This window comes from Lutzomyia longipalpis, chromosome 2, assembly GCF_024334085.1.
Source record: "Lutzomyia longipalpis isolate SR_M1_2022 chromosome 2, ASM2433408v1".
Lineage (NCBI taxonomy): Eukaryota > Metazoa > Arthropoda > Insecta > Diptera > Psychodidae > Lutzomyia > Lutzomyia longipalpis.
The window spans coordinates 38,906,492-38,931,289 of NC_074708.1; the positions used below are offsets into that span (position 1 = coordinate 38,906,492).

General features: G+C 34.5%; 4 protein-coding genes and 1 long non-coding RNA gene across 11 annotated transcripts in view; 2 read left to right on the forward strand and 3 right to left on the reverse strand.

Moving 5' to 3' along the window:
• The window catches only part of LOC129791313 (kinesin-like protein CG14535), a 53,638-nt gene extending 51,569 nt beyond the window's left edge, over positions 1-2,069 (reverse strand). For 2 of the 7 annotated variants that reach the window (XM_055829415.1, XM_055829414.1), the window contains exon 1: positions 1,053-2,053. The gene's annotated coding sequence lies outside the window, so the exon portion shown is untranslated. Of the gene's footprint in view, positions 1-1,052 lie in introns of all 7 variants that reach the window. The other 5 variants (XM_055829418.1, XM_055829420.1, XM_055829419.1 and 2 more) reach the window with 5 other exon arrangements.
• An 11,613-nt stretch (positions 2,070-13,682) lies between these two features.
• LOC129791371 (gastrula zinc finger protein XlCGF71.1-like) lies at positions 13,683-15,767 on the reverse strand. Its single transcript, XM_055829524.1, has 3 exons — positions 15,523-15,767; positions 14,945-15,433; positions 13,683-14,484 (listed from the first exon to the last, which is right to left on the reverse strand). The coding sequence occupies exons 1-3, from the start codon at positions 15,639-15,641 to the stop codon at positions 14,319-14,321; spliced, it is 774 nt and encodes a 257-aa protein (XP_055685499.1). The 5' UTR covers positions 15,642-15,767; the 3' UTR covers positions 13,683-14,318.
• A 1,708-nt stretch (positions 15,768-17,475) lies between these two features.
• Positions 17,476-19,995, forward strand: LOC129791338 (SET domain-containing protein SmydA-8). The gene has a single exon (XM_055829465.1). It carries the CDS (start codon positions 18,096-18,098, stop codon positions 19,590-19,592), a length of 1,497 nt encoding a protein of 498 aa, XP_055685440.1. The 5' UTR covers positions 17,476-18,095; the 3' UTR covers positions 19,593-19,995.
• On the reverse strand, positions 19,578-23,414 carry LOC129791361 (uncharacterized). Its single transcript, XM_055829505.1, has 2 exons — positions 22,544-23,414; positions 19,578-19,785 (listed from the first exon to the last, which is right to left on the reverse strand). Exons 1-2 carry the CDS (start codon positions 23,387-23,389, stop codon positions 19,600-19,602), a joined length of 1,032 nt encoding a protein of 343 aa, XP_055685480.1. The 5' UTR covers positions 23,390-23,414; the 3' UTR covers positions 19,578-19,599.
• On the forward strand, positions 20,253-22,542 carry LOC129791390 (uncharacterized). The gene is made up of 2 exons (XR_008750680.1): positions 20,253-20,322; positions 20,386-22,542. It is a non-coding gene; the product is annotated as an uncharacterized LOC129791390 (long non-coding RNA).
• Positions 23,415-24,798: the final 1,384 nt, after the last annotated feature.

Here is a 24,798-nt window from a genome sequence, read left to right on the forward strand (position 1 = left end):
CCCGATTTAGAAAGTCTGTAGTCACAAGGGGACTACAAGACTGCAGAATTTTCACAGATATTGCAATTGAAATGAGTGCAATAAGGGATAATTTTTTGAGGATTTTAGAGGGGTGGACGATAGGTCTAGCCTTTGGTTCTTGCTTTGTGCATGTTGTTGTAGTGAGTAGATCAATGTATAATGTTTGAAAATAAATTTAAAAGAGTAGATAGCAACCAAAATTCTTTAAAGCCTGATGAAGGGGTTGTAAATCTTCAAAATGTTAAAAAGGTTAGCTATCACAGTCACTGATATTAATAAAAAAACAATTACGGCATATAAAATAATAAAAAGGCATGGTCCAATGAAAAGAAACTTTACTGACAAAATGTATAATAATATGTTCAAAATATCAATATTTTTTTATGATAAAAAACTGTTTTCTTAACAATAAATTTTAATTAGCATTTACCTTATCAATATTTGTTAAATCAATATTCAAAAAAATAAAACATTCAATATTTAATTAAAAAATAACTCAAAAATTCCTCATAAGTCTTATGAAGTTTTCTTAATTTTCAAATCATTCTTTGTATAAATTAAGTCTCCTAAATGAGATAAACCCTCCCGGAAAATCACAAAAACAACAAAACCACCATGCTTTAACTGGAAACTTTTGCCACTCAATCTCTGTGAGACCCAGCAAAGTGAAAAACGCCATCCAAATATGGTGAAAATAACTTTTCCTACCCAAGATATGTATACTTGAACTGTAACGCCACAGAAAAGGAATGCTTCCCTCGCAATACTTGGGAGTTTATTCACCCACTCTGATGAATGCAATTTTCTGCATTTTCCATCGAGAGGCACACACAACAATTTTCCACGGAGCATGAATAAAAGAGCTAAGTATATATTTGAAAATGTGCGCGCCCCATTCACTGTGGAAAATCTCAACCGTTATGTGCAACAATGAGGCTTGGTTGGGATTTTAAATATCTCATGATGTGTTAGGGGCGCCGTGAAAATGTTACTTGAGCCATGGTAAAAGTGGATGCTTTTCTCATTATTACCTTCTTTTCACGTGGAAGGGAAACACTGTGCCATAGCTTCTGATATGTTGCACTGGCTTTTTGCCTATATCCCTCGCTGCTGTGTGGTTCTCAATTTTCATAAAGAAGTCCAGAAAATTGCAACAAACACATTAAATTTTCCCTCTATATGAGTCCAATTTCACAATTCTGTGTGCAGGAGCATTGTTTTGCAGCATAAATGTTTATTGTGGTTTGTTTTTTGTGTGGGGGATGTTTTTAACACTACGCGATCACTGATCTCTATTTATCGCGATTGTATACAAAAAAAAAGTTTTTTTTTATTTTGTGCAATAAAAATGGTCTTGAAGACCAATCAACGTGGTCTATGAAAATAATATCCAACTCACGGATCGCTAATTGATCTTGCGCAAACGATCAAACGATCATCGATCGATGTCACTGTGAAAAACAATTCGATCCAACATGCGATAAGTCCGATCTCTCCGATGCAAATAGAACTTCTTGCAGCACTCACAATAACATTTCAGAATGTTCTCTATAATGTAATTTATTTAATTAAAGATCGTAATGTCACCAACTGATCATTTTTCAGTGTTATGGGTATTATGTCTAACGACTTTTACCTATATACACAATATTTTAACGGCTTTTTTTTCAGTTTCTCATAGTTATGTAAATAAAATTTCTTCTCGCAATCTTTGGCACAAATTTGAAAGAAAAAAATTATAGATTTCCCACAAAAACAAATCATAAAAAACCTTCATAAGAAATTCCTTTAAAATTTCGTCACTTTCCTCCCCAAAAAAATGTTTCACTTCACATTAAATTTCGTACAAGAAGTAATTGTTGCTTGTAAGTACAATCACATTGATTACTGATAGTAGGAAAACCACCGGAAATAGTTGCAATTTTACTGATAAGAACCCGCGTGAGTTTTTCTCCATTCAACGCACGAGAACGTCGTCAAAGAAAACGCGAGGAACTGCAACAGCGGGAGCGTGTGTGGCAAACTAGCTCCGTTGTCGAGCAACGACTGATACTGTGGAGTCTCTTCGTGGCATGTGAAGGCTGTGGAATGCTTCATATCACTCTCGAGTACACATGGTGTTCCCTTTTGCTTAAGAATCGGAGTGCTGCGCAGAGCGACTTTCTTGTGGCTAAAATATTTATTTTTTTTAACTAATTCTTATTTTTAAACTTAAAAAAATACAAAATAAAAATATCAATTTTTCTGGTTCACTAAATTTAATATTTTTTGCAACGAATTTGATAAAAATTGGTTGTGCAGAAAGTGAGATAAATCAACTTTTGTGATAAAATTTGTTGAATCTAACCGAGGATCTGAGCTGAATTTCAAAATGGCGTCAAAAGAACAAGAATAAGAATAAATTTTGGTACTTATCTGTAAAAGAATCCATTTTTTTTTACCACAAAACAAACAAATCAACAAAATCAGGAAAAGTTAAAAAGAAATTTTCCTACAAAGTTTAAAATTTTCCTGATCCACCAAGAAAAAATTGCTGAATTGTTTCTGAGTTTTCCCTTTTTCTTTTTAGGTAAGTAACTTTTTTTTTCTTTAAAAAATAAGATAGGTAGGTACTTCCAATATATTTTTAATGAAAACAACCTTTTCGGTATAGAAACGAGAAAAAATTAAATTGATGCTTTCGCTCAATCATTTATTTAAATACATTGATTTCCATCTTGATTTCCACTGAGAAGGATGTTTTTCTCCTACTTTTCCGGATGCGAAAGGGATTTCTCGTCGACAGGGTGCGCGGGCGGTGGGTTGGATTGGATGAATACATCCTACGTGGTTGCAATGCTTCTACTTTAAGTGAGTTTTTCCGCCAACTTTTCCTTTCACATTTCACTCCCTCGCTTATTTTCCTTCCATATTCACCATCCCCCACCACGACGGCAAAAGGATTCACGCATACCGCTTCGAGGGATGCGCGTCCAAAAAGAGGTAAGGGATGTTTGTGCACACCAAGCTTAATTCCACGTGTGTTTGCCTTGGCGAGAAGTTGCATTAACACGATGGATTTTTGGGGTGCTCCACCACCACCAGCTCACAATCCACCACCCTCACAATTTTCCGTGTGGGTGGAATTTTATTCCACCCCCAATCGCTCAGAAGAGTGACATATACAGGGTGGCCAGGAAATTAGGGCATGATTTTAACCGCGAATAACTTTTGATTGGATTAAGATATCCGAAAAATTCTGCCGCCAAAAGGTGCGTAAACTCAAAAAGTTTTGTTTGCTTTTTATTTCAAGTCGATATCTTAAAAATTGTAGCTGCTAGAGTAAAAAACGTGGAAAAAAGTGTTTTCTCCATTACAAATATACTGCTTTTCATGTCAAATTAACGCTGAATTGCCCATGATGGCAATATCTGCTTTTACTCAGAAAAATTTCTTAGAATGCTTGAATATTTGATCGCATAAAGTCGGGAAAGTTCTCTTTAATTCAAATTTAGTCAAAAATTCGATTTTTTTAACAATTTTTGGATCATTTTGATGTGTTTTGAGAATATCAATTGACATGAAATCCAGAATATTTCATCGTTTTCCATACAAAAGGCAACTTTTACATTTTTTGCTCTAGCGACTACAATTTTTAAGATATCGACTTGAAATAAAAAGCAAACAAAACTTTTTGAGTTTACGCATCTTTTGGCGGTAGAAGTTTTCGGATATATTAATCCAATCAAAAGTTATACGCGGTTAAAATCATGCCCTAATTTCCTGGCCACCCTGTATATCAAATACGAAGGGTTTCTCCTGTTGAAACATTCACCCACAATTTTTCGTGACTTTGTGCCATCATCCCCATTGATTTTGCCACTCGAAAATGTCTTATATGAATGAAATTCCACTCAAGATCCTTCATGAGAATCCTCCCCCATTTCATCCGAAAAATCTCCAGTGTTGTTTTTGCTAAAACTTCCCCGTGAGCGGTTTTGTGGGAAGACCCGCAGGAAAACCTTTTATGTCCCTCCAAAGTTGGTCCAGTACCTATGTCCCTTGCAAACAATAAAGCAAACATCCCATTTCCAATTGAAATTGATCTCGAAAATGGGCTCAAAAGTGAAGTAAATGGGTATATGTGTTGGCAAATAAAACGAGGAGGGTATATACGCTCAAATCACCCCTGAATTGCGACAAATTCGAACCAAAGGTGAGTCCTGCGTGGAATGAAAATTAAAGGAGAAGTATTTTCACGTAAAATTAATTACTCAAATTCCTTTAAAGAAAATTCGCAAAAATTTCATTCAACAAAGCAATAAAAACTCTGTCACATCGCATTAGACTTTTCTCGGCTGGAGTTAATAGAGAAAATAAGAAAACCCAAAATGATGTCGTCAAGAAGCTCACAACCATCATGAGCTGTTAGGGAAATTCTGCAGAAAATTGCACAAGTGGAGTGTATCGAATTGGGTTCTTCTCTTTTGAGATGTTTATTCATAGAATCACTAAATTGTGTTTTAATTACAACCAGTCCACGGTTTTTCTCCTTTACTTTTTTTTAATGGCTCCTATTGAGCAATTCTCCTTCAAGAAAACAGCAGCATTTCTTCATTGCGGGTGTGAGAGAAAGAGAATTAGTTGTTGAGAATGAAATGGTTCACAAAAGGTTCATTTAGAAGATGCGTTGGGAGGAAATTTTCAAGGAGAAAATTTATTTAATTAGACAGTGATAGACTGTGATGATCATTTTATGATTTATTTCTACAAAATATATTCCATTTTTTTCATTCTTCTTTGTAATCTTTCGATTCTAAAAGAATTTTTCTGCAAATAAAAATAAAAGTATAGCTAATGGGGTCAATTCTGTTAAAAGTCTTTTCTTTTCTTACAAATCACAAATTCTAAGATTTTTTGCATTATCTGAAAAATCCTATAAAATATTCACTATTTGTTAATTTTCTTTACCTAAAAAAAATTACTTTTTCAGAAATATTTAAAAATCTTTCTGAATGTTTTCTGATTATTATTAGATTTATTTTATTCAGGTACTTTTTTTTGAATGTTTTCTGAAATTCTGAAAATCTGTTTTTTCATATACTTTATTTTTTTAAAATGACAATAAAACGATTTAAATTCTTCAACTGTGAAAATTCCACAAGAACTTTCAAAATGTAAGACAAGAAAAGATTTTCAACGGAATCTATCCCTATATTTTCAAAAACAGATAAAATGCCCTTGTAAAGATTTTTTCCTTTGTCCCCACGATCCAATGACCTGAAGAATGTCATTTTTTCTTACTCGAAATGTCACCAAAATTGATAAATAAGGCATTAAAATCAAAAATGATTTAAAAAGTAAGTTAAATATTAAGAGAAAATGTTCAATGTAATAGAAGCAATTTTGAAATGACAAGTAAAATTTGACAGCACTGTTTAACTGTCAAAATCAAACGTCAAAACTTGTTTAAAAAAAATCCGTAAAAGAGGAAATAAAGTTATTTCATATAAGCCGACCTCATGAAGCTCTAAATGCTTATACAGAGAAAATTTCCTCTGGGTGGTGATGTGTCATCATGAAAAATACCAGGAATCACACAGTTTTCCTGCAAGACACTCATCCAGGGCTTTTGTATACATGAGATTTGGAGGAAAGCGAGCGTGAACACGCGCAGGAAAGGCTAAAAATCAAACAAATTCCGGTGGGTAATTGTAAACAGAATCTGCGTGGAATAAAAGAGTTTTGGGGCAAAGAAGAAAGAATTTCCAGTTCATTACACTGAATATATCTATCATATAAATAACAACGCACTCGTGAGTTAATAAAAGAGGAAAAGAGCGATGTTGGAGTGTCTAATTTTGGATGGAAAATTACGGGCGGGACGGAACTTTTACCCTTTTTTTTCTCGTGCCATCTTCGACTGTTTCGTGCCCAAGTGAATGCTGCCCATTGAGTGAGATCAATTTCTCAATTAGTGTCCTTTTTTGGATATATAATATTGGGGCAATGAGAGATGGTCTCTGACTGAATTAAATATCTATGCGGAGTGTCACATTCCCATTTCAATCTGTCTTCGGGGGCCGTTCCTTTTTGCTGCACTTTCAATTTGATGAGTGACATTCTAGACAAAGTGCCATAGAACGCCTTTAGCCCAGCTCCATCCGACAAAGAGGACATATTACAATACATAGTATACTGGGTGAAGCCATACTAATCATGTTTCTGGCCATGTTAGCGCGTGTCAAAGTAAATTGGGAACACATTTTTTTTTAACCATAAGCATAGCCACAATGAGGCTTTGTCTCTATAAAGAAGTTCAATTTAAACTGTATACCCTGAACAGCCGTCTAATGCCAATTTGTTCCTCATCCCAGACTTTTGCCCTCACCACATCATCCAAAACCAATTTGAATTTTCACGGAAACACAACTTCACCGTATGCGGTGAAGAAAATCATTAAAATAAAAGGAAATTTCCCAAAAATCTCCCCACAACTTGTATATGCAAGAAAAAAAATCTCCTTTATAATTTATTCATCCCTCACGAATTTCTATTTAACCGCGCTCTCGGAGTCCTTTTCGAGAGACTTTTTGAATACATATTTTTGTTTAGAAGCCAAACAGAGAGAGAAAAAAATCCCATATAATAATGTCTGTGAGCGCACCCAAAAAAAAAGTGAAATTCAACCCTCTTCATCTTCATCCTGACATAACCACCCGCGTACAGAGGAGACTTTGTTAGCCGCTCTAATCCATTCCATCTATTGAATGATTTTACGGTGGTGTGCAGGAGTCCCCGAATTTTACGATCCACAGAATCATCATCAATGCCACGTGTCACGATTTATATAATTTCCGGGATTGAAACTCTCGAGGACGCACAATTTTGCGGGGGTTGAAGATTTCATTGCAGCATCTTGAGATTTATCAATGTGGGGTGCTTTCGACTGCTCAAATGCCGGTAAGGGTTGGGGGTTAAGGAAAATTTATTTATGGTTTTTTCTGAAATTTTCTTCTTAATTTCTTGAAGTGTTTTTCGATGAATTTATTTCTGTGTGATTTTCATAATTAAAAAGAAATTTAATTATCAGGAAAATTGACTATATTTTGCCTTCTCAAAAAATTCTAAAAGAATTGAAATCAACAAGGCACTTAAAATTATTGAAATTTGATACCATTTTATCGTTCGATATTGTCAGTTATTCTTTATGAGAAGATTTATGAGAATTATTCTTTATATGATTAAGAAACAGCGCAAAAAGATCAAAATTGGGCCATTTTTCCATTGAGAAATTAAAATTAACCCTTAGAGGATCGATATTAACTAACCTTCAGGACTTTGACTTTAATTTTCTCTCAAAAAGAAAATGTTTTTTTCAAGTTTTCTTTCGACAAACTTGAAGCAATTTAACTTCTCTACACACACATGTAGAATATATCACGAATTGGCCACGGTGACCAGCAGTCCTTAAAGGGTTAAAAAGAAATTTATTTGTCAGAAAAATTAGTTCTATTTGCATTATTAAAATTCGAAAAGAAAATGACATTAAAAGCGCCAACATTTTCAATTTTAATACCATTTCATTGTTTGATAATTAACAAATATTCTGTTTGGGAATCTGATGCTTAAGAAAGATCTCAAGAATATCTAAATTGCATCATCTAACACTGACTTTATTAAAAATAAATAAGTAAATAAATAAACTTGTGATGGGCTTATGGCAGAATTTTGAAAAAATATTTAATCTTCCAGCACGTGCCAACTTTATTAGTTAAAAGTAATAAAAGACAGAAAAATATTAAAATATGGGATGCTTCCTCAAACAAAAGGAGTCTATTCATTTTTTGTATGAGTTTAGTTATTTCTTTTGTAAATACGTAAATGAAAATTTTCAAACGTTCTAACTTTTCCCAGAATTTTACAACCTTCTAAACCCTGCAATGCCTTTCCTAAAGATACCATTTATGCACGAAGAATTTATAATCTCCCATTTATCTGGGAAGTGTTTGCCATTTTCCCCATTTAAACCTACCCTTCCGCAACAAACATTTTCCTGGCTTGCATCATTTCGAAGGGAAATGTGCTCAAGGGAGAATTCGTGCACCCCCCCACACAAACTGCTATATACGGAAAAAAATACGCCCAGAAGCCACGTGAAAACAGGCAGCAGCAGCAGCTACAATTTTCCCTGACAGGGTGTCCAAACATCCCGTAATTTGGATTGATATTTGTTGGCTCAATTTGATTGTGTCAATCGATGGAATGGAATGATGGATTTGGATTTGTTGAGTAAACTCACGCGTGATAAGCTTCTGGAAGCCTTTGCTGTCGCTTTTATCAGTATGCCAGATGGCAGCCCACGGGAAGACTCTTCGTGGAGTTACTCTCGCCCCCCCCCCCCCGCCGCTCTCCCAATCTATTTGCCTCCCATTAATCAATCAATAAACATTTACAATAACGCATCACATTGACACACTTCCATCAAATCATCTCACGAAAAAAAAGCCACCCTTTGATGTTTCTCCCTTTTTGCGAGAGAGGAAATATATAATTGCAAAGTGCTGATGGAATTACCAGAATTACCATCAATTTGCATTAAAGGTGCGTAAAGTGAGATGGTTGTTATATACATAGATATGTATGTATGTAAGTATGTGATGAAAAATAAGCCATGTTGAGAGGGTTTGCTTTAATTTTTGAACACATGGGATTGCATGCCCCATCCCTCATGGTCCAATCATAACAAAAATCCCGCACTTTGGCTCAATCTCTCCTTTTGTATTCAACAAACATTAAGGGATACAACGACAGGGGAACGATGAATCCTAATTATTTATTTTATTTGTAATTCAATAGGGGTGAATTGTTGTCCAATTTGTGAATTGAAGACTTTTCAGCACTATGGAGAATTCACAAAATAAAATTGCGAGCTCATGAATTTTTATTCTTTAATGCTCGGAAAAATGAATTGTCGACAAAATGGGACATATTTCAGGACTTTCAGGACTTTCAGGACGACAAATGTACATTTTGGGAGGAAAATTTCTGCCCTTTGGATGTTTTCCAGGAAGAAAAAAAGGGAAATCACCAACAGACGCAAGATGACATGGGCAAAAAAGAATCGCAATCAAGAAGACGTTATTAATCATTCCTTTCATCATCCGTATACGACGAACCCCATGTGCAGCAAATTCAAAAGTTCAACCCTCGACAAAAATTGCACAGAGATCCCTCAAAATTTCTGCATACCCGCACCCATTGGGATTGTCACCCCCCTCAATTTAATTCTCCCCCAATGCGTAGGAGAAAGATTTATGCGTGTTAATCGCAGCGGGTGCAAATTCTGATTAATATTGTATACTAACCCCTGAATGAAAATTATTCATTTCAAAATAGCAATTTCGAGAGAAAATTGAGGAATTTCATCTGCGATAATCCTAAAAATCTCAAATAGCAACTTAACGAAGGAAAATAAAATCCGTTATGTTTGAATTTTCCACATAAAACTGATTGCAGAGGCACCTATGGACAACATAGCAAAAGACATAGCTTTTCATGCGTGCTTTGAAGCAAGAGCTTTACAATTTTAGAACTTAAAGCTCACCTATCTATTTATGAATGTACACTACCCTAAAAAAGTTTCTAGGCAAGCAAAAATGGTGTATTTTTGAAGGCAAATTTCAAGTGGTTATATCTCCGGCTGTGGTCAACCGATTTTCAAAAATTTTCCAGTTTTGGAAAGGTGAGAAATGTACCTTTCCAAAACTGATAAATTTATAAAAATCGGTTGACCACAGCCGGAGATATAACCACTTGAAATTTGCCTTCAAAAATACACCATTTTTGCTTGCCCGGAAACTTTTTTAGGGTAGTGTACATACATAATTTCTATTTCAGAAATTTCAGAGAAATATTGTACATAATGCATGATGTGTATCACAATATATATGTGTACTTTGGCATTGCATATAATTTTAATTTACATTGTTGTGTACCCACCAGAATAAATAAACCACAAAAACATTATAATTCAACTTCGCTTTGACGGGAAAGTGCGTTTGCTGCGGAAATATTTCTTTTTTTTTTTCGAAAAATTTTACTATTGGTTGAATTTTCATGGAATAAATATTATTATTCGTTCTTTTGCTCTCAAAAATATATATTCCGCAACAAATTATATACCTACATAGCAAATTGTAATGGAGATATGGATTGGATATACAAAAAGAAAGTAAATTCAGCATAAATTTGAAAACGGATATAGGCTCCGATGGAGATATTCAGTGTGTTTTCTTCAAGCACGAAAAGGGTTGTGATATCTGTAATGATTTTATATATTTATAGGATATTACCTTACCTATCTATTTATGTAAATAAATATATTTATTATTTACATATCAATAGAGAAGCAAAGCTAACGTGTTCTTGGCTTTCTCAACTACACTTCTCAAATTTCTCATTGAATCTGCATTTTCAAATCGAATTAAAACAAAGCGAGATGAATGGCAAGACGTACAATAATAATTTAAAAAAAAAAGAGAAAAGAGTAAAAATACATAATTTTAAGGCAAGAAAAATGATTTCATTCTCTTAATAATCTTCTAAAATATTTTTCAGTGATTTGTTTATAAATGTTTAGTTGATATTTTCCTGTATTTTTTTTAATAATGAGCATTAAAATGAATATACTCCTTTCAATTATACTACAAAAAATCCCCAAATCACCCCATAAATACTCTAAATTTGATAAATAATTTTAAAAATATTTATTTGACAAATTCAGAATATTTAAGGCCATTGCCAGGAGGGGATTCAATTAAAAAACTTTCTTAAACTTAAAGGACACTAAAATGGTTTAAGAAGAGCAATTGAGGAGTCCAAAATGAAGAATTAGATTACAAAATCAAATTTATGGCTTTTGCATCAAAAATATTAGCTTCTAGCAATTTATTTGATTAATTTTAACGTTCGATATTTCTTTTTTTATCACCAGACGTTTCTTTTACTAACGTTTGACACATATTCATTCTAATATTTGTCTCCTTTCATAACATTGGCGTTCTTTTCTTGAAAGTTTGTCGTTTCTTTTTTAACGTTTAACGTTCCTTCTTTATCCTTTGACGTTCTATTTCAAACATTTGTTGTGACACTTCTGACATTTGACGTTTCTTCTTTATCGTTTGACGTTCTTTTCTTTAGTTTGACGATTCACTTCTAATGTTTTTCGTATTTTTTCTAACACTTGACGTTCTTTTTCTTTATCGTTTGACGTTCCTTTTCTAATCTTTGACGTTACTCTTCTGACATTTCACGTACTTCTCTGTCGCTTGACGTTTCTTTTCTAACGTTTGAAAATTCTCTATTCTACGAAACAATTTATTTAAATCTATTCCTGAACTTTTAGCTATATTTAGACACCAAAAGTATACTCATCGAGATCAGCCCTCTAATTTATTTATTTTTAATTATAAGGTATTAAAATATTTTATACTGAAATATTTCAAAACAAAAAGCATATCTTATCATCTTTTTTATGAAACCTCTATCAAATTGAAATAAACTGAGAGAGAATGACAAAATATGTAAATATAGCTGAAGTTTCATTTATTGCAGATATACATAGCGCGCGATGTATGTATGTATATATTTATTGTATTCCCACCAATTCTCGCTCTCTGGTATCTATCACAATATCAAACATTAAATGTAAAGAGACAGAGTGAGGAGTGGTGCAGAATGACAAATTGTAATCCAAACATAGCATCTAATCCTCTCTCTCGGTGTAGCATTTTCTTCATCTTCTAAATACCTATATGTATACAAAAATTCCTCAATTCCCTCCACAGTTGTGATTATTTTCTGCTGGAGCAGTTAGTAGATATAAACGTACATATTTAGTAGGAAAAATTTGACCTGAAACACTTCTTTTTTTACCTGGTATGATGTATTTCAAGGTGGTTTGTTACTTACAAACATAGTCAGTACAAAACCTGGGTGATATCTAACATACTATATATGTATGTAATGTAAAATAAGTAATTTAGACATAGCAAGAAAGAGAGAGAGAGAAAGATAACATAAATAGCAAAGAAAGAAAAAAATACTACAGCGAGGGGTTTTAAAACACTTGAAATATATTCTTTGAAAAGCCCACACTCGCTCAATATGTATATGTAGGTATGTACATCGCATGGAATTTCATTTGCATATAATTTAATAAATAAATATAAAAGTTGAATAATGTATATAGATATAATAAAAATGCCTTGTTAATGTACGTTTTGCTCATTGATGTGGAAATGTCTGGAAATAATTAAGTATTATATGTATGAACACACACGTACAGCACAAAAGCATAATGCCTGTTTTTATCATTTTCTGTCTTTCACTCAATATTATATATGTACATAATATACGCTATATATGTACATATTGAGTGTGTTGAAAATATTACATTTGTAGGTAAAACACTCCATAGTTTAGATATCTCCTCCTCTCGAAACATATATTTTTACAGCACCAACCAGCACACAAAATGTTGAGGGAATATTGCACTCGTCGTATAACTTAACTTGGCGTAGAGAATGAATTTAATATAAATAATTTTCAAGCTAAAACAGCACAAAATGAATAAGCTGAAGAAAATATACATACATATATGACACGGTAGATTGTAGATAAGGCAATGCAATAGATAAACTATCGCATATAATAGTCTACCTAAAAATTGTAGACAATGGAATGATTGCATAATGTCTTCCATCTGTTTTTTTTTTGGGGCAATAAAAAACGCTCATAAAGAGGTAAACAATTAATTTCTTTCTTTAAAAATAAATCTTTTTATACAAAAATTTATAAAATTCAAATATTCTGTAAATAATTGCAGAAAACTTTATAATAAATCGGAGATCTTCTGGGGAAAGTTGCCGCCATTTTGGTATGATGTTTAAAACTTAACCTCACTTTACAGGATAAGTCTTCATTTTTAATTGTATTATTGTCTTGAAATATTTGTGTAATTTTTACAATTAATTAAATTAGATTTCAATTTATTATTAACAATTTAACATTGTAATTGATTTAGTAAATACAAAATAGAAATGATTCAATCTGTCAATTTAACAAACGTCATTATTTCAAATTGAGGGCTACATAAAAAAAATTATTTTTATCTAAAATTAACTTTTCTAATTTATTTTTAATGTTCTACCTACTGGTTTATGAGAAGACATAAAATTCTAAACGTTTTCAAACAGTTTAAAAAAAAATGGAAGAAGGCAATATTATTATTTTAAAAATTATTTCTCTAGAAAAATAAAACAAATCTATTGAGACACCAGACTAAAAGCATTTTAAATTTCGATCCTTCTACACATTTTTATTTAAAGAAAATAAATTCTTTTGATCTTAAATATTGCACATTTATTTCATTGCACTACAAAAGATAAAGGTAATAAAGGTTTGTTAAGAACCTACAAAAAAACAAAAAAAGAAAGCCAAGACCAATTTCAACACAAAACTACTCAAAGCTAAATAAATTACTGACAGTCAAGAAAAAAATCATTCTTTACCCCATTAAAGCGTAGACAATGCCACAAAGCGTAGACAATCGACACATGGCTGCAAAAGAAGGCAACAAAGCAGGATCTTTTTTTTCGTAACAACAAAACCAAAGGAAATTAACTAAAGATATTTATTAATAGTTCATTTTTTTTACATTTATACTCATGAAAGATAAGAGAAAAAAATAATGAAGAAAAGGTATAATATTTTGTACCAAAAAAACAAGATTAAACATAAATATTAGAAGAAGTGTGAATCAATATAGCGATAGATTTACAATTATTATTTTTTTTCTATTTAATATAATTTCATTTCAAAGGATGGGAAGAATAATCCAAATAAAAAACTAATAATTTTTTTTTCAATTATTGAATTCCTAAAACATATTTTAAGATCTCATCGAGCCCTTAAGAATAATATTTCTTCTTTTTTTTTTGTTTTAATTAAAAATCTAAAAATCTACTTCTTGGTCTTTTTTTGGAGAAAAAAAATCGATGGAAAGATTTGTTTGTAGTATAAAGAGAGAAAGAGAAGAAATTTGTGGATTTTCTTCTTGAAAAACTTCTCTGGATAATTCATTTTTTTTGTATTTTTTTGGAAAATTGATTCTTTTTGGTGGCACTTACACATCCTCAAATTCACTACTGCACTGCTTCTGCTGCTGCTGCTGAATTGCCAGGAACACACTCACGTCTCTGAAACTCCCGACCTGCAAACCCCACGAATGCCTCATCCACGTGACTGTGAGGCATTCACGAGGGCATCGTGATGAGATTGCCCTCAAAGTGGTAATTCTTGGAATCTGTACTCTGGGGGCTCTGCGCGGTCGCCTTGGCTGACCTTTCTTCCTTGTCGTGAACTTTCAGGTGTTGCTTGAGCGTGTTGATCTGCGTGAAGCACTTATTGCATTCACGGCATCTGCACAGTGTTCAAAATTTCATGAAATTTTCACCGAAAGTGAAATATTTCGCGCACTAATTTTACTTTTATTTTTAATTCTGTTACGATTTGGAAGGTTTGAAACGTTTTTTTTTTTGTTCTGATAACCCATTCACGGAGGAATGAAATATTTCACCGAAAAAATAATTTTGAAACAGAGCACAAAAAATTTAAATAATCAATCCTATTCACCCCGATAACTAGAGCATAATGTTAGATCGTTTTTCTTGTGATTTTCAGTAGATGGGAGGGAAAATTAAATTTTCCAAATCAATAAAAGGGATCAAACTTATATTTCCTATTCTATTCCTATTCACCCCATTTAGCAAACTTTTTCAGTAAAAAGATTCTTAACGAAACTTTATAAAAATTGATTGAAAAAAGAAAACTTCCGGAAGAAATATTTCATAGATTTCATGTAAATTTGCAAAAGTCTTACCTGTAGGGCTTGTGACCCGTGTGAATGCGGGTGTGTACCGTGAGATTGCTGGAGAAGGTGAATCGTTTGTCGCAGTAGCCACACTTGTAGGGCTTCTCGTCTGCGTGCATCTTGTAGTGGAGCTTTAGGTAGTTGAATGAGGCGAAGGTTTTGTTGCAATTGAGACACCTGTACTCCTTGAGATCCTTATGCTCAGCCAGATGCCTCTCCAGGGCATTCTTGTCGTAGTATGGTTTGTAGCAATGGTGGCACTTTACAGCCTGACTATCCCTCGTGTGGGTGGCTACGTGCTGTCGCAGTATGTTTGGATTCTCAAAGACTTTGTTGCAGTAATTGCAAATGTGCCACTGCTTTGGCTGCTCCTCCGGAGGAACATTGGTGTGTAGCTTCATGTGATTCCTGTACGTTGACATACTCTTGAGCACCTTGAAGCAGGTCTGGCACTGAAATGTTGGCTTTGGCAGTGCATCCTCAGGTACCTCAACAATCCTATTTGTGTTGCAGAAGAAGAGCAAGAAGTCAGTCACTCCCAAAGCCACAAACACACAAAGCCCACCCAGTTGAGCAGAGATACTCACTGTAGGTGCCCCTCACTCTCCATCGACGAGGTGTTGCCACCATACATCATTGCGCTTGTTTTCTGGTAATCTACACTCAAATTAAACATGGATTCAATGCTAATCTTGCTGTAGTCCATCTTGTGTGGACACTACACCACAATTTAAGCAGGATTGACGCAAATTCTGGCCAAAATCGGGCAGGATTGCGGGAGCGAAACACCCTCGAAGTTTATTTTCTCACACTGTCAATTTAATTTCATACAAGGGCGACAGATGTCGCTTTAGTTGGGCTCAAAACTTCTTTACAGGGCCGGATTTAAAAACTTAACAAAAAGCTGCTTCATATACGACGTTGAATTACATAGTCGACTATTCTGAAGCTTTCAAAATTTTTAATTTTTGAATTCGGTCTTTTTTTTCATGAAGAAATCAGTTTTAGCGATCGCAACCTTGCTGCGATGACTGAGGGGCCCCGGGGAGCTTCAATAAAAGAAAATTGGTGGGAAATTCGCCGGATAAACGAATTCGTTTTGCGCCACTTTTTTTAACGCGAATTTTGAAAGTTTTAAACTTGCGACGCCAACTGACACGGATTACAAAAAACACAATTTTCCGTAAAATTTTATCGGAAAACGCGAGAAAGAATAATGAAGTGAAATAGCACGAGAAAAATATGTTTCCCTCTCACTTCTCCCTCAACCACAGCGCCATTAAAAAGCCCGCAGCTTTTTGCGAAATTTTCTAAAAGCTCCCGAACAGTCAATTTTTAATCTTGAGCGGTGAAAAATTGTGAAAAAGTGAGAAAAATGAGGAAAGAACAGATTTTATTAAGCTACGAGGAGATGTGGGACAGCCCGTCTCACATTTTCTCGTAGCTGAATAAAAGCCTACAAGAGCTACAGTGGGAAACATTGAGTACCTTCTATGTGAGGAATTCAAAATCAGCTGAAAAGGCCCCACGCTAAGTGTCGAAGGAGATAAAATATGTCCATTTTGCTTGCGTACTCAGGAAATCATCGCGGAGTTGCAGGTAGGTGAATTTTCCCGTATGTCCTCTCAATTTTCTCTTATCCTGGACAATTAATTCTTCTCATTTAAGAATTCCTCTCCAATGGACTGATGGCTTGCGTCTCACTGAGGTGGATTTGAAGCACAACTATGCTCTTAACTCAGCTATCAGCTACGTACTCCCACGCAACGATCATCTAAAGCAATCAATGAGTAAGGTTGGCGCACATTCTACTCAAATATACGCTTCCCCATCAAATCATATGTCGCTACGTATTGCTTCGATCGGGGAAGAGCATCAGTGTGAAGAATTTGCGTAGCAGGTACCACAGCAAATTGAAATTCAGTGCTGTACTCATCCGGATCCGACAGACTGCCGAAGAAATAAAGGAATGCGTTATGCAGCAACCTGAGCTCCACTCACAACCATAGGAGGCAGCAGGCACAGAGATGATGATGTCCCAATGAGCCAGTAAGACACGCCAGCTCCAGCCTAAAAACAGTTCTTTTTAATGAAAAATAATAGTAAAAGAAAACACAAAACTCATAATTTTGACGAATCCGAAGATTATGAACCATACTCTTATCTTTTAACACAGGAGTATGGTTCATAATCTTCGGCCACGGCAATTTAATCAATTTCTATTTTCGTATAAAAGGGAAAAGGACGCCGTGACGCCATTATGAAATGCTTCACAATCAATTAATCATAAAAAGTGATTTTTATATACAAAAATCATCCCCAGAATCAAACTAAATTATTAAAAGAGAAGAAAATTAATCAAACACCTGCGACTTGAACAAATGGCAAAAAAATAAATCCTCTGAGACACCACAAACACCACCAATTCTCTAGAAATAAAAATTCCTCATAAAATTATGAAAGAACTCATAAAAAAGAGCCGGAAATATTTTCTCTATCTGCCAATGAACCGTCGTGAGTTTATTAATAAACTATGAAATATTATTTTCTCTCTCGTGGAAAACACGAGGAAATTCCTTTTGCAAACAATACATCACCATCGTACCTTTTTGCCAAAAGATTTTATTTTATTTATATTTTACGCGAGACCATTTCCCTCAAGAGAATGAACAAGAAGAAAATGTAGTAATTGTGAAAAAGATAAGAATCGGGGACAAGTCAGTCAATCAAGACTTGAGAGTTTTTCTTGTACAAGAAAAGCTGCGTGGAAACTGCCGTCAATTTTGAGAAATTTCTGGGCACAACACACATCTTCCCCGCTGCCTCTGGGAGGCTAAAAGAAAATTACCAGGGCATAAATTAGAGACAATTGCGTACCAATAAGAGGAGCATAAGAAGGGTAATTGGGTGAGAATTTGCCAGAGAAAAGTGAGGAAAAGCTGAAAAAAAATGTTCAAAGAAAAATTTTCCGTTTCATTTGGCGGGAAACACCGAATGGGGCGCGATGTGGGAAAGTGAGGAAAACTGCTGGGAGGTGAGAGGAGCGGAATTGGGGATTTTATAAATAGATCCCATCGCGGAGAAGATCTCTTCAGTCGCACCGTGGCTTTTCGTGTGTGTGCTGAAGTGTGATTGCTTACCTCGAAAAATATACAAAGTGATGCAGCCTGAATTTGAGGTGCTCCGCAGTGAAGAATTGGGGCGCTACGGGGTGGCCAGTAGGGATCTCAAAGCAGGAGAAATCCTTCATACGGAAACCCCAATGGTTGTGGGTCCAAAGCAGGATTCTGCTGTTGTCTGCCTCGGGTGCAATATCTTTCTCGATGGCACTTCAGCTGGTCCACGATGCTCCACATGTGGATGGCCACTCTGTCCGGAATGTGATGACTCCCAGGCACCACTGCATCGGGCTGAATGTCGTGTCTTTGCGAAGAATCGTGTAAAATTCCAGAATTTACCCAAAGAAGCCATGGTGTGCCTTCAACTCGACTGCATCACCCCGCTGAGGCTTCTCCTGGCCAAGGAAGCCGATCCACAGCGTTGGGAACAGGAAGTGGCACACATGGAGTACCACGAGGAAGCACGGAAGCAAACACAAACGTGGAAAGTCGACGATACGAATATTGTGAAGTACCTCCGGGGTCCGTGCAAACTCACACGCTTCCCGGAAGCTCTCATCCAGCAAGCCTGTGGCATCCTGGAGGTGAATGCATTTGAAGCACATACAGTTAGTGGGAATCCCGTGAGGTGTGTCTTCCCGAAACTTGCCATCTTTGCACATTCCTGCGTGCCAAATCTCACGCACAGCATCTCCCTCGATGGCACCTTCCGGATGGACTGTCGTGCCGCCGTGGACATCCCCAAGGGTGGAATGCTCTACACAACGTACACCTTCACCCTCACGGGCACAAAAGAGCGCCAGGTGCACCTCCGTCGGGGGAAATACTTCACCTGTCACTGCCCCAGATGCGTCGATCCCACGGAATTGGGAACATTCTTCAGTTCCCCCAAATGCACCTCCTGCTCCGAAGGGTATCTCATCTCAACGGATCCCTTGGAAGCATCATCCCCCTGGCTGTGTACATCCTGCAAAATCTCCACACCATTTGCCCAAATCAGTGAATTCTTGACCAAAATTGAGGAAGATATTGCTGCCCTGAAAGCCAAACCTGTCTCCAGGACAAAGCTAATTGAAGCTGAGAAACTCTTCAAGCACTACTTGACCTTCCTCCATCCCAATCACTACCTCCTCGTTACCTTCCGGGAATTGCTAATTGAAATGCTTGGCCACGTTGAGGGATGTGGCCTCAATGGTCTCCCCGAAATACTTTTGCAGCACAAAATCCACCTAATTCAGGGAGTTCTCACCATCCTTGACACCTTTGAACCCGGCATGACACGTGCCAGAGCTATGATGCTCTTTGAACTCCATGCCCCTCTGGCAGTTCTAGCCAGGAAGCTTTTCTTTGGCAAAAAAATCACCGCTAGTGCCTTCCGGGAGAGACTTCAGGAGGCAGCAAGTGCCGTTGGTCAGGCATACGAAGTTCTCAAGTGGGAGGATTGTAGACTCTCCGAAGGCGTGTTGGCGTCTATCTGCAAGAATACCCACACACAGCTCCTCAATGATATTGCAGACATCACGGAGGAGGAGGAATAACTCTTTATTAATTCTTCCGCCTATTGACACGAAAATATTTCTTGGAATCCTTCGTGTTGCGCTTCCGTCCACCGCGGTGACGATTCTTCGGGCAATCCCTGGCCAGATGATCAACACCCTGGCACTGATTGCAACTCCCACCATCTGGGTAGATGCCATTGCTATTTTTAGGGCATTGCTTCGAGATGTGACCCTGAAAATCAAAGGAAAACAGAGAAATGTGAAAAGAAGAAAAATGTGGTGATAGTATCACTACTAAAATAAGTAGTTCAGGTGATAGTTGTGAGAATTTTTCAATTAACAGGCATTTAAAGAAATTTGTATTTTTTTCCTAAAATTTATTAAATAAAAAGAATTTAAAAACAAAACAAAAGAATAAATTAAATTTCTTCTGTGTGATAAACTCTTTTAATAATTTTTAGAGCAAAAAGGAATATTCGTGGCTGAAAATTGTGCTTTGTGAGCATTTTGTAGGAAGATAAGCAATTGCTGAACGTTTAAATAAAATTGATTCTCTAAGATTATCTATAAGAGGAGAGATAGATAGGATAGATAGAGCATAAATGCAATTTGAAGTAGGTACTTTATTTGTTGAAGATAATTAGTTAATTCCATTGAAAAGATATCGGAAAATTGCATTATTGTATCTGCAGTAAATTCAGTCTCTCGCTGTACACCGAAGGGATCATTTTATTCATTCATTAAAAATTTTAGCAAATTGAGACGAAAGGTTAGTTTAAAATTAATTTAATAAAAAAGAATAATAATAAAGTTTTTTTTAAAACATTTTCAGAAGACTCTAACAACAATAAGAAAATAAATAAATAATGGAATCCGAAGAAAGGATTAAAAAGCTCTTAGCGCTGCAGAAGAAGAAAATATTAAATAAACAACTAGAACTCTATAGTTCAAGCTTAAAGGAAGCTTTTCAGACGAGAAAATTCTCATCGGCAAAAATGCAGGGATTTCTTGCAATTGTGGAAGAATTGAAGAGTGATTATTTGAAAAATCGAGAAATAATTTTTGCTTCTGTTGCAAATAATGCGGAGGAGTTTGAGAATGAAACCAAAGACGATGAACGCTTCCAAGTTAGATTATTTTCCATGCAATTGACTATATACAGAGCCTATGAGGAATCTTCCACCGTCAACAGCACGGCTAATTCACCAAATCAGGAGACTTTTGAAATGCAACAAACCCTCAAGAATATTCTTCAGGCTCAAAATAATATTCTAAAAGAATTGAAAAGTCTTTCGGATGTTCGTTTAATGAGGAAATAAAATTATGGGGAGTTATGGAGGCAAATTTTAACTAAACAATTATTCTAATATATTTAATTAATTTTAATATTTTCTTTTTTTTTTTGTTATTTTTTTTTATTTTCTTTCAATAATGCGTTTAGAAGTTCTAAGAAATGATCTAAAGATATCGAATAGAAGATTTTAAAAAAAAATCTAGAAAATAACTAATTCAAAAAGCATAAAATTGGTTAAATAACTTTGGAAACCACTAATATTATAACTAAGCTTTATAATATTTTAGAGTTTTTAAATAAAATAATTTTTTAAAAAAAAATCCAGATAATAGGGTTTACCATCTCACGCTACATTGACCTTATTTTTTTTATTTAAAAAAATTAAATCAATTTTTGTTTATAAGTTTCGTTTTTTTCGAAAACTTTTTTTAGCCTAAAGTAAATTGTGAAACACTTCAAAATTTAAAATTAAAATGTAAGTTTGACTTAAAAACTTAAGCCTGACTTAAGAAACAAAGTTAAGTCGTTTATTAAGCCAGGCCTTTTTTTAAGCCGAACCTTAGTTCCTTTAGGTCATACTTTTAAGATGAATTCGGCCTCAATTCAGCCTGATCTTATCTTGAAACCTTAAAAGCCTAACTTTAAAAAAAACTTAAGTCTAGTCTACAACAAAGGTCTTGCTTAAAAATCTTAGGACTGATTTTAAAAACTTAAACCTAGATTGAAGAAAACTGTAGTTTAAATTAAAGAAGTTTATTCTGGTTTAGAAAAACTCAGATCTAACTTAAGACGATTTTTCTTTATCTAAAAAAATCGAAACTTTCTAAATGACAGAGTCTATTCAATTTTTAATTTTTTAGTATTCTGGTTACTGCTTAATATAAAAGCAAAAAAAAAATTAAAATCGATATAAAATTGATATAGTTCGTAAAAATGTGATTTTCAGATTCAATTCAATCATCTTTAACCCATTAAATATCAAGTTAGGTTTTTCAGGTAAAAACTAATTAATTTCTACTCTAAAAATTTACTTTGCTTGTTTCTGGCCTAATCCCTTTTTAATAAGACTTTAATACTCCTTATTCCACCAAAGTTAACATTTGTTTGTGAAAAAAAGTATATAAAGAAAGCCTATAGTTTTGCAGTTAACAGTTCAGTTCAGTCTGTTGGATGATCCACTAGCATTATCAAGCACCATTCCGTGAATTTTTGTGAGATTGCACTGTTATTTTGACGATTTTGAATCTATTTAACTTTGTAAAATAATTTTTTGTTCAATTTTATTACTAAAAATTGAAAAATTTAAATGAAAAATTGAATTTTTGAATTATTCATCACCAACTTAAGAATCTTCAAGGATGTCAGGAATTACAATTACACCTATCACGGATAAGGATAAAAAGGTTGTGATGGCCCTTGGAAAAAGGAAAATTCTGACTGAAAGTTTTTCAAAAGCAAAAGAAATCTATAACTCTAATACTACTCATACCACTGAACAACTCCGTGTAATTGCGGAAACGTTGAAGAATTTAAGAGAAGATTATCTTGTAAACCAAAAATTACTTTTTGAATTAGTTCCTGATAAAGAAAACTTTCTAGATGTTATGAAAAAAGATGCGAATTTTCAAATTATGTTATTCAGTATGGAGCTTGAAATAAAATTGAAATTGACATAATAAAGGATTCTTAATCTTACCATTTCTTTGCATTTGAAGCACGTGGCGAAGGCAAACTTGGGGCCCCTCTGAACGGGGCAGGATCTGTATTTGTGTTCTGAACTTCCGCATTTCAGACAAATATCTCCGGATTTCTTATCAAATTCCCTGCAATCCTTCAGCAAGTGTCCCATCTTCCGGCAACCCAAACATCGTTGCGTGGACTTTCCGGGAGTTGCTTCCTGACTCTGTGGGCTTGTGGTGGCTTCTCCCCATTTATCATTGTCATACTTTGCCTTTAGTTTAGCTTTGATTTTCTGCATCTTATCTCCAGAGTCTTTTTTGGACTTCTTCTCTGGTTTTCTCTTCTTTTCCTGGGAATTTTTATTCTCATTCTTCTTTGCAAGAGTTTCTTTGGGGGAACCTTCCTCTTCTGGGTTTGTGGGTGATGATGACAAAGAGTTAGCTCCTCCATCAGCTGTTTTACTCTTTTTCACGTTGATCCTTTGATTCTCTTCCTCGTGGAGCTTCCTCTTCTTTCCTTTCTTCTCCTTTGAACCCTTTGAAGGAGTTTCTTTGAGAGATTTTTCTTCTGGCGACTCTGTGGATGACGCTGCAACATCTTTCTCATCATCTGAGAATGATTCCCACGTGGTTGGTGCTGATTTTCCCTGCTCAATGAGGAATTTCTTGTAATTCCTCTCCCTTTCCTTCATCACTCTTTTTGCATCGTCATTTTCCTCGTGGATTTTCTCCTCATCCACATTGGATAAATCCTCATCTCCACGGAAAACTTCATCCTCCCTCCGATTCACCTTCTTCTTGAACACTTTTCCACGAGAAAATTGCTTTTTATTGGAAAACTTTTTCTTATTTTGGCCAAACATGCTTGTTTGTTTACAAAAATTAACAGCTGTCATGGCCCTTTAAATCTGAACCGGTTCAACCATCGGTGCAACCGATTCAAGAAAACCGTTAAATTTAAATAAAAGTAAAATTTTAATGAAAAAATAATATATTTCTTTTAAAATTCTTCACATAATATTCATAATTAGCATATTAGTAACATAAATTCCGAATAAAAAATTGATTCTCTATCAATTTCCACGCGATTTCTGGAATGCAGCAAATTCCTCAATCTTCTTTTACGTTCACAAAGCTTTCACGTTAATTTTTTATTGTCATGAAATTTTTTTTACCAATCAGAAAGAAAGGAGTTCATGCACGGGCCATGTAAAAACTTCCTCTATCGCAGAATAATTTAAACCAATTCCCTCTTGTAGAGAATAAAAGTACAAGGAAACATCTTTAGAGAAACTCCCCAATATCCACTGGGATCGCATAGAAAAATGCTAATAAAAATTGCCAAAAAAATTCAAATATTGCGACGCCATTTTGCCATTTTTATCTTTTTCAAATTAATTTTGCGTAATCAATAAAAATGTCAATTTTCTTGTAATAAATTTTAATTATTAATTTGAAAAAGGTAAAACCTCTGCGAAAAATGCGCGACAAGTCTACAAAAAAGATTTGAAATTTTTTTTTAGAGGGACAAAAACTGCAAATGGCGTCGCAATTTTTTTTTACAATTTTTTTACATTTTTCTATGTGATCCCAGAGGATATTGGGGAGTTTCTCACGATATTTTTGAATTTTTTCTTATTCTCTAGAAGATGAAATGGGTCAAAATTGTTCTGCGACAGAGGAAGTTTTTACATGGCCAGTGCATGAACTTCTTTTAAAATTAGTTGTTTTCTTTTCAAAAAAAAAAAAAAAATAGGCTGCTATTTTTTTTACATCCTTTCAATTTGCAAAGATTTTTTTTTCAAAGCTCTTAACATTAATCATAAATTATTAAATGCATAGAATTAAATTCATCAAATCAAGAGATTTTTTTTGTGAAACTTTCTCAACTAAAAAAAATATTTTTTGAACATTCCGAGACATTTTACAAACATTTACTAAAAGGATTAAGATGTGCAAATTATCTGCTTCATTAATTTTTCTCTTTTTCTACGTGATTAATTTATTATCTTTTTTTTTATTCTTAATTCTATTTTTAGGATTTTTGTTAATTATTATTTATTTGGATTTCTTCTGATGTAGAAATCCTCTGCGGGAAACTCTTTGGAACCTTGCTGTAGGAGGTCAAATTCATTTTGACAAGAGGTACGTACTGTTAAAAATTTTAATACTTGATGGAAAAACCTTTCATGAGTTTTTCCCCTATTAGTGAGCAAACCTTTTCACAATTTTCCTGTAAATTCTATTTTTCCAAAAAAGAAATAAGATTTTT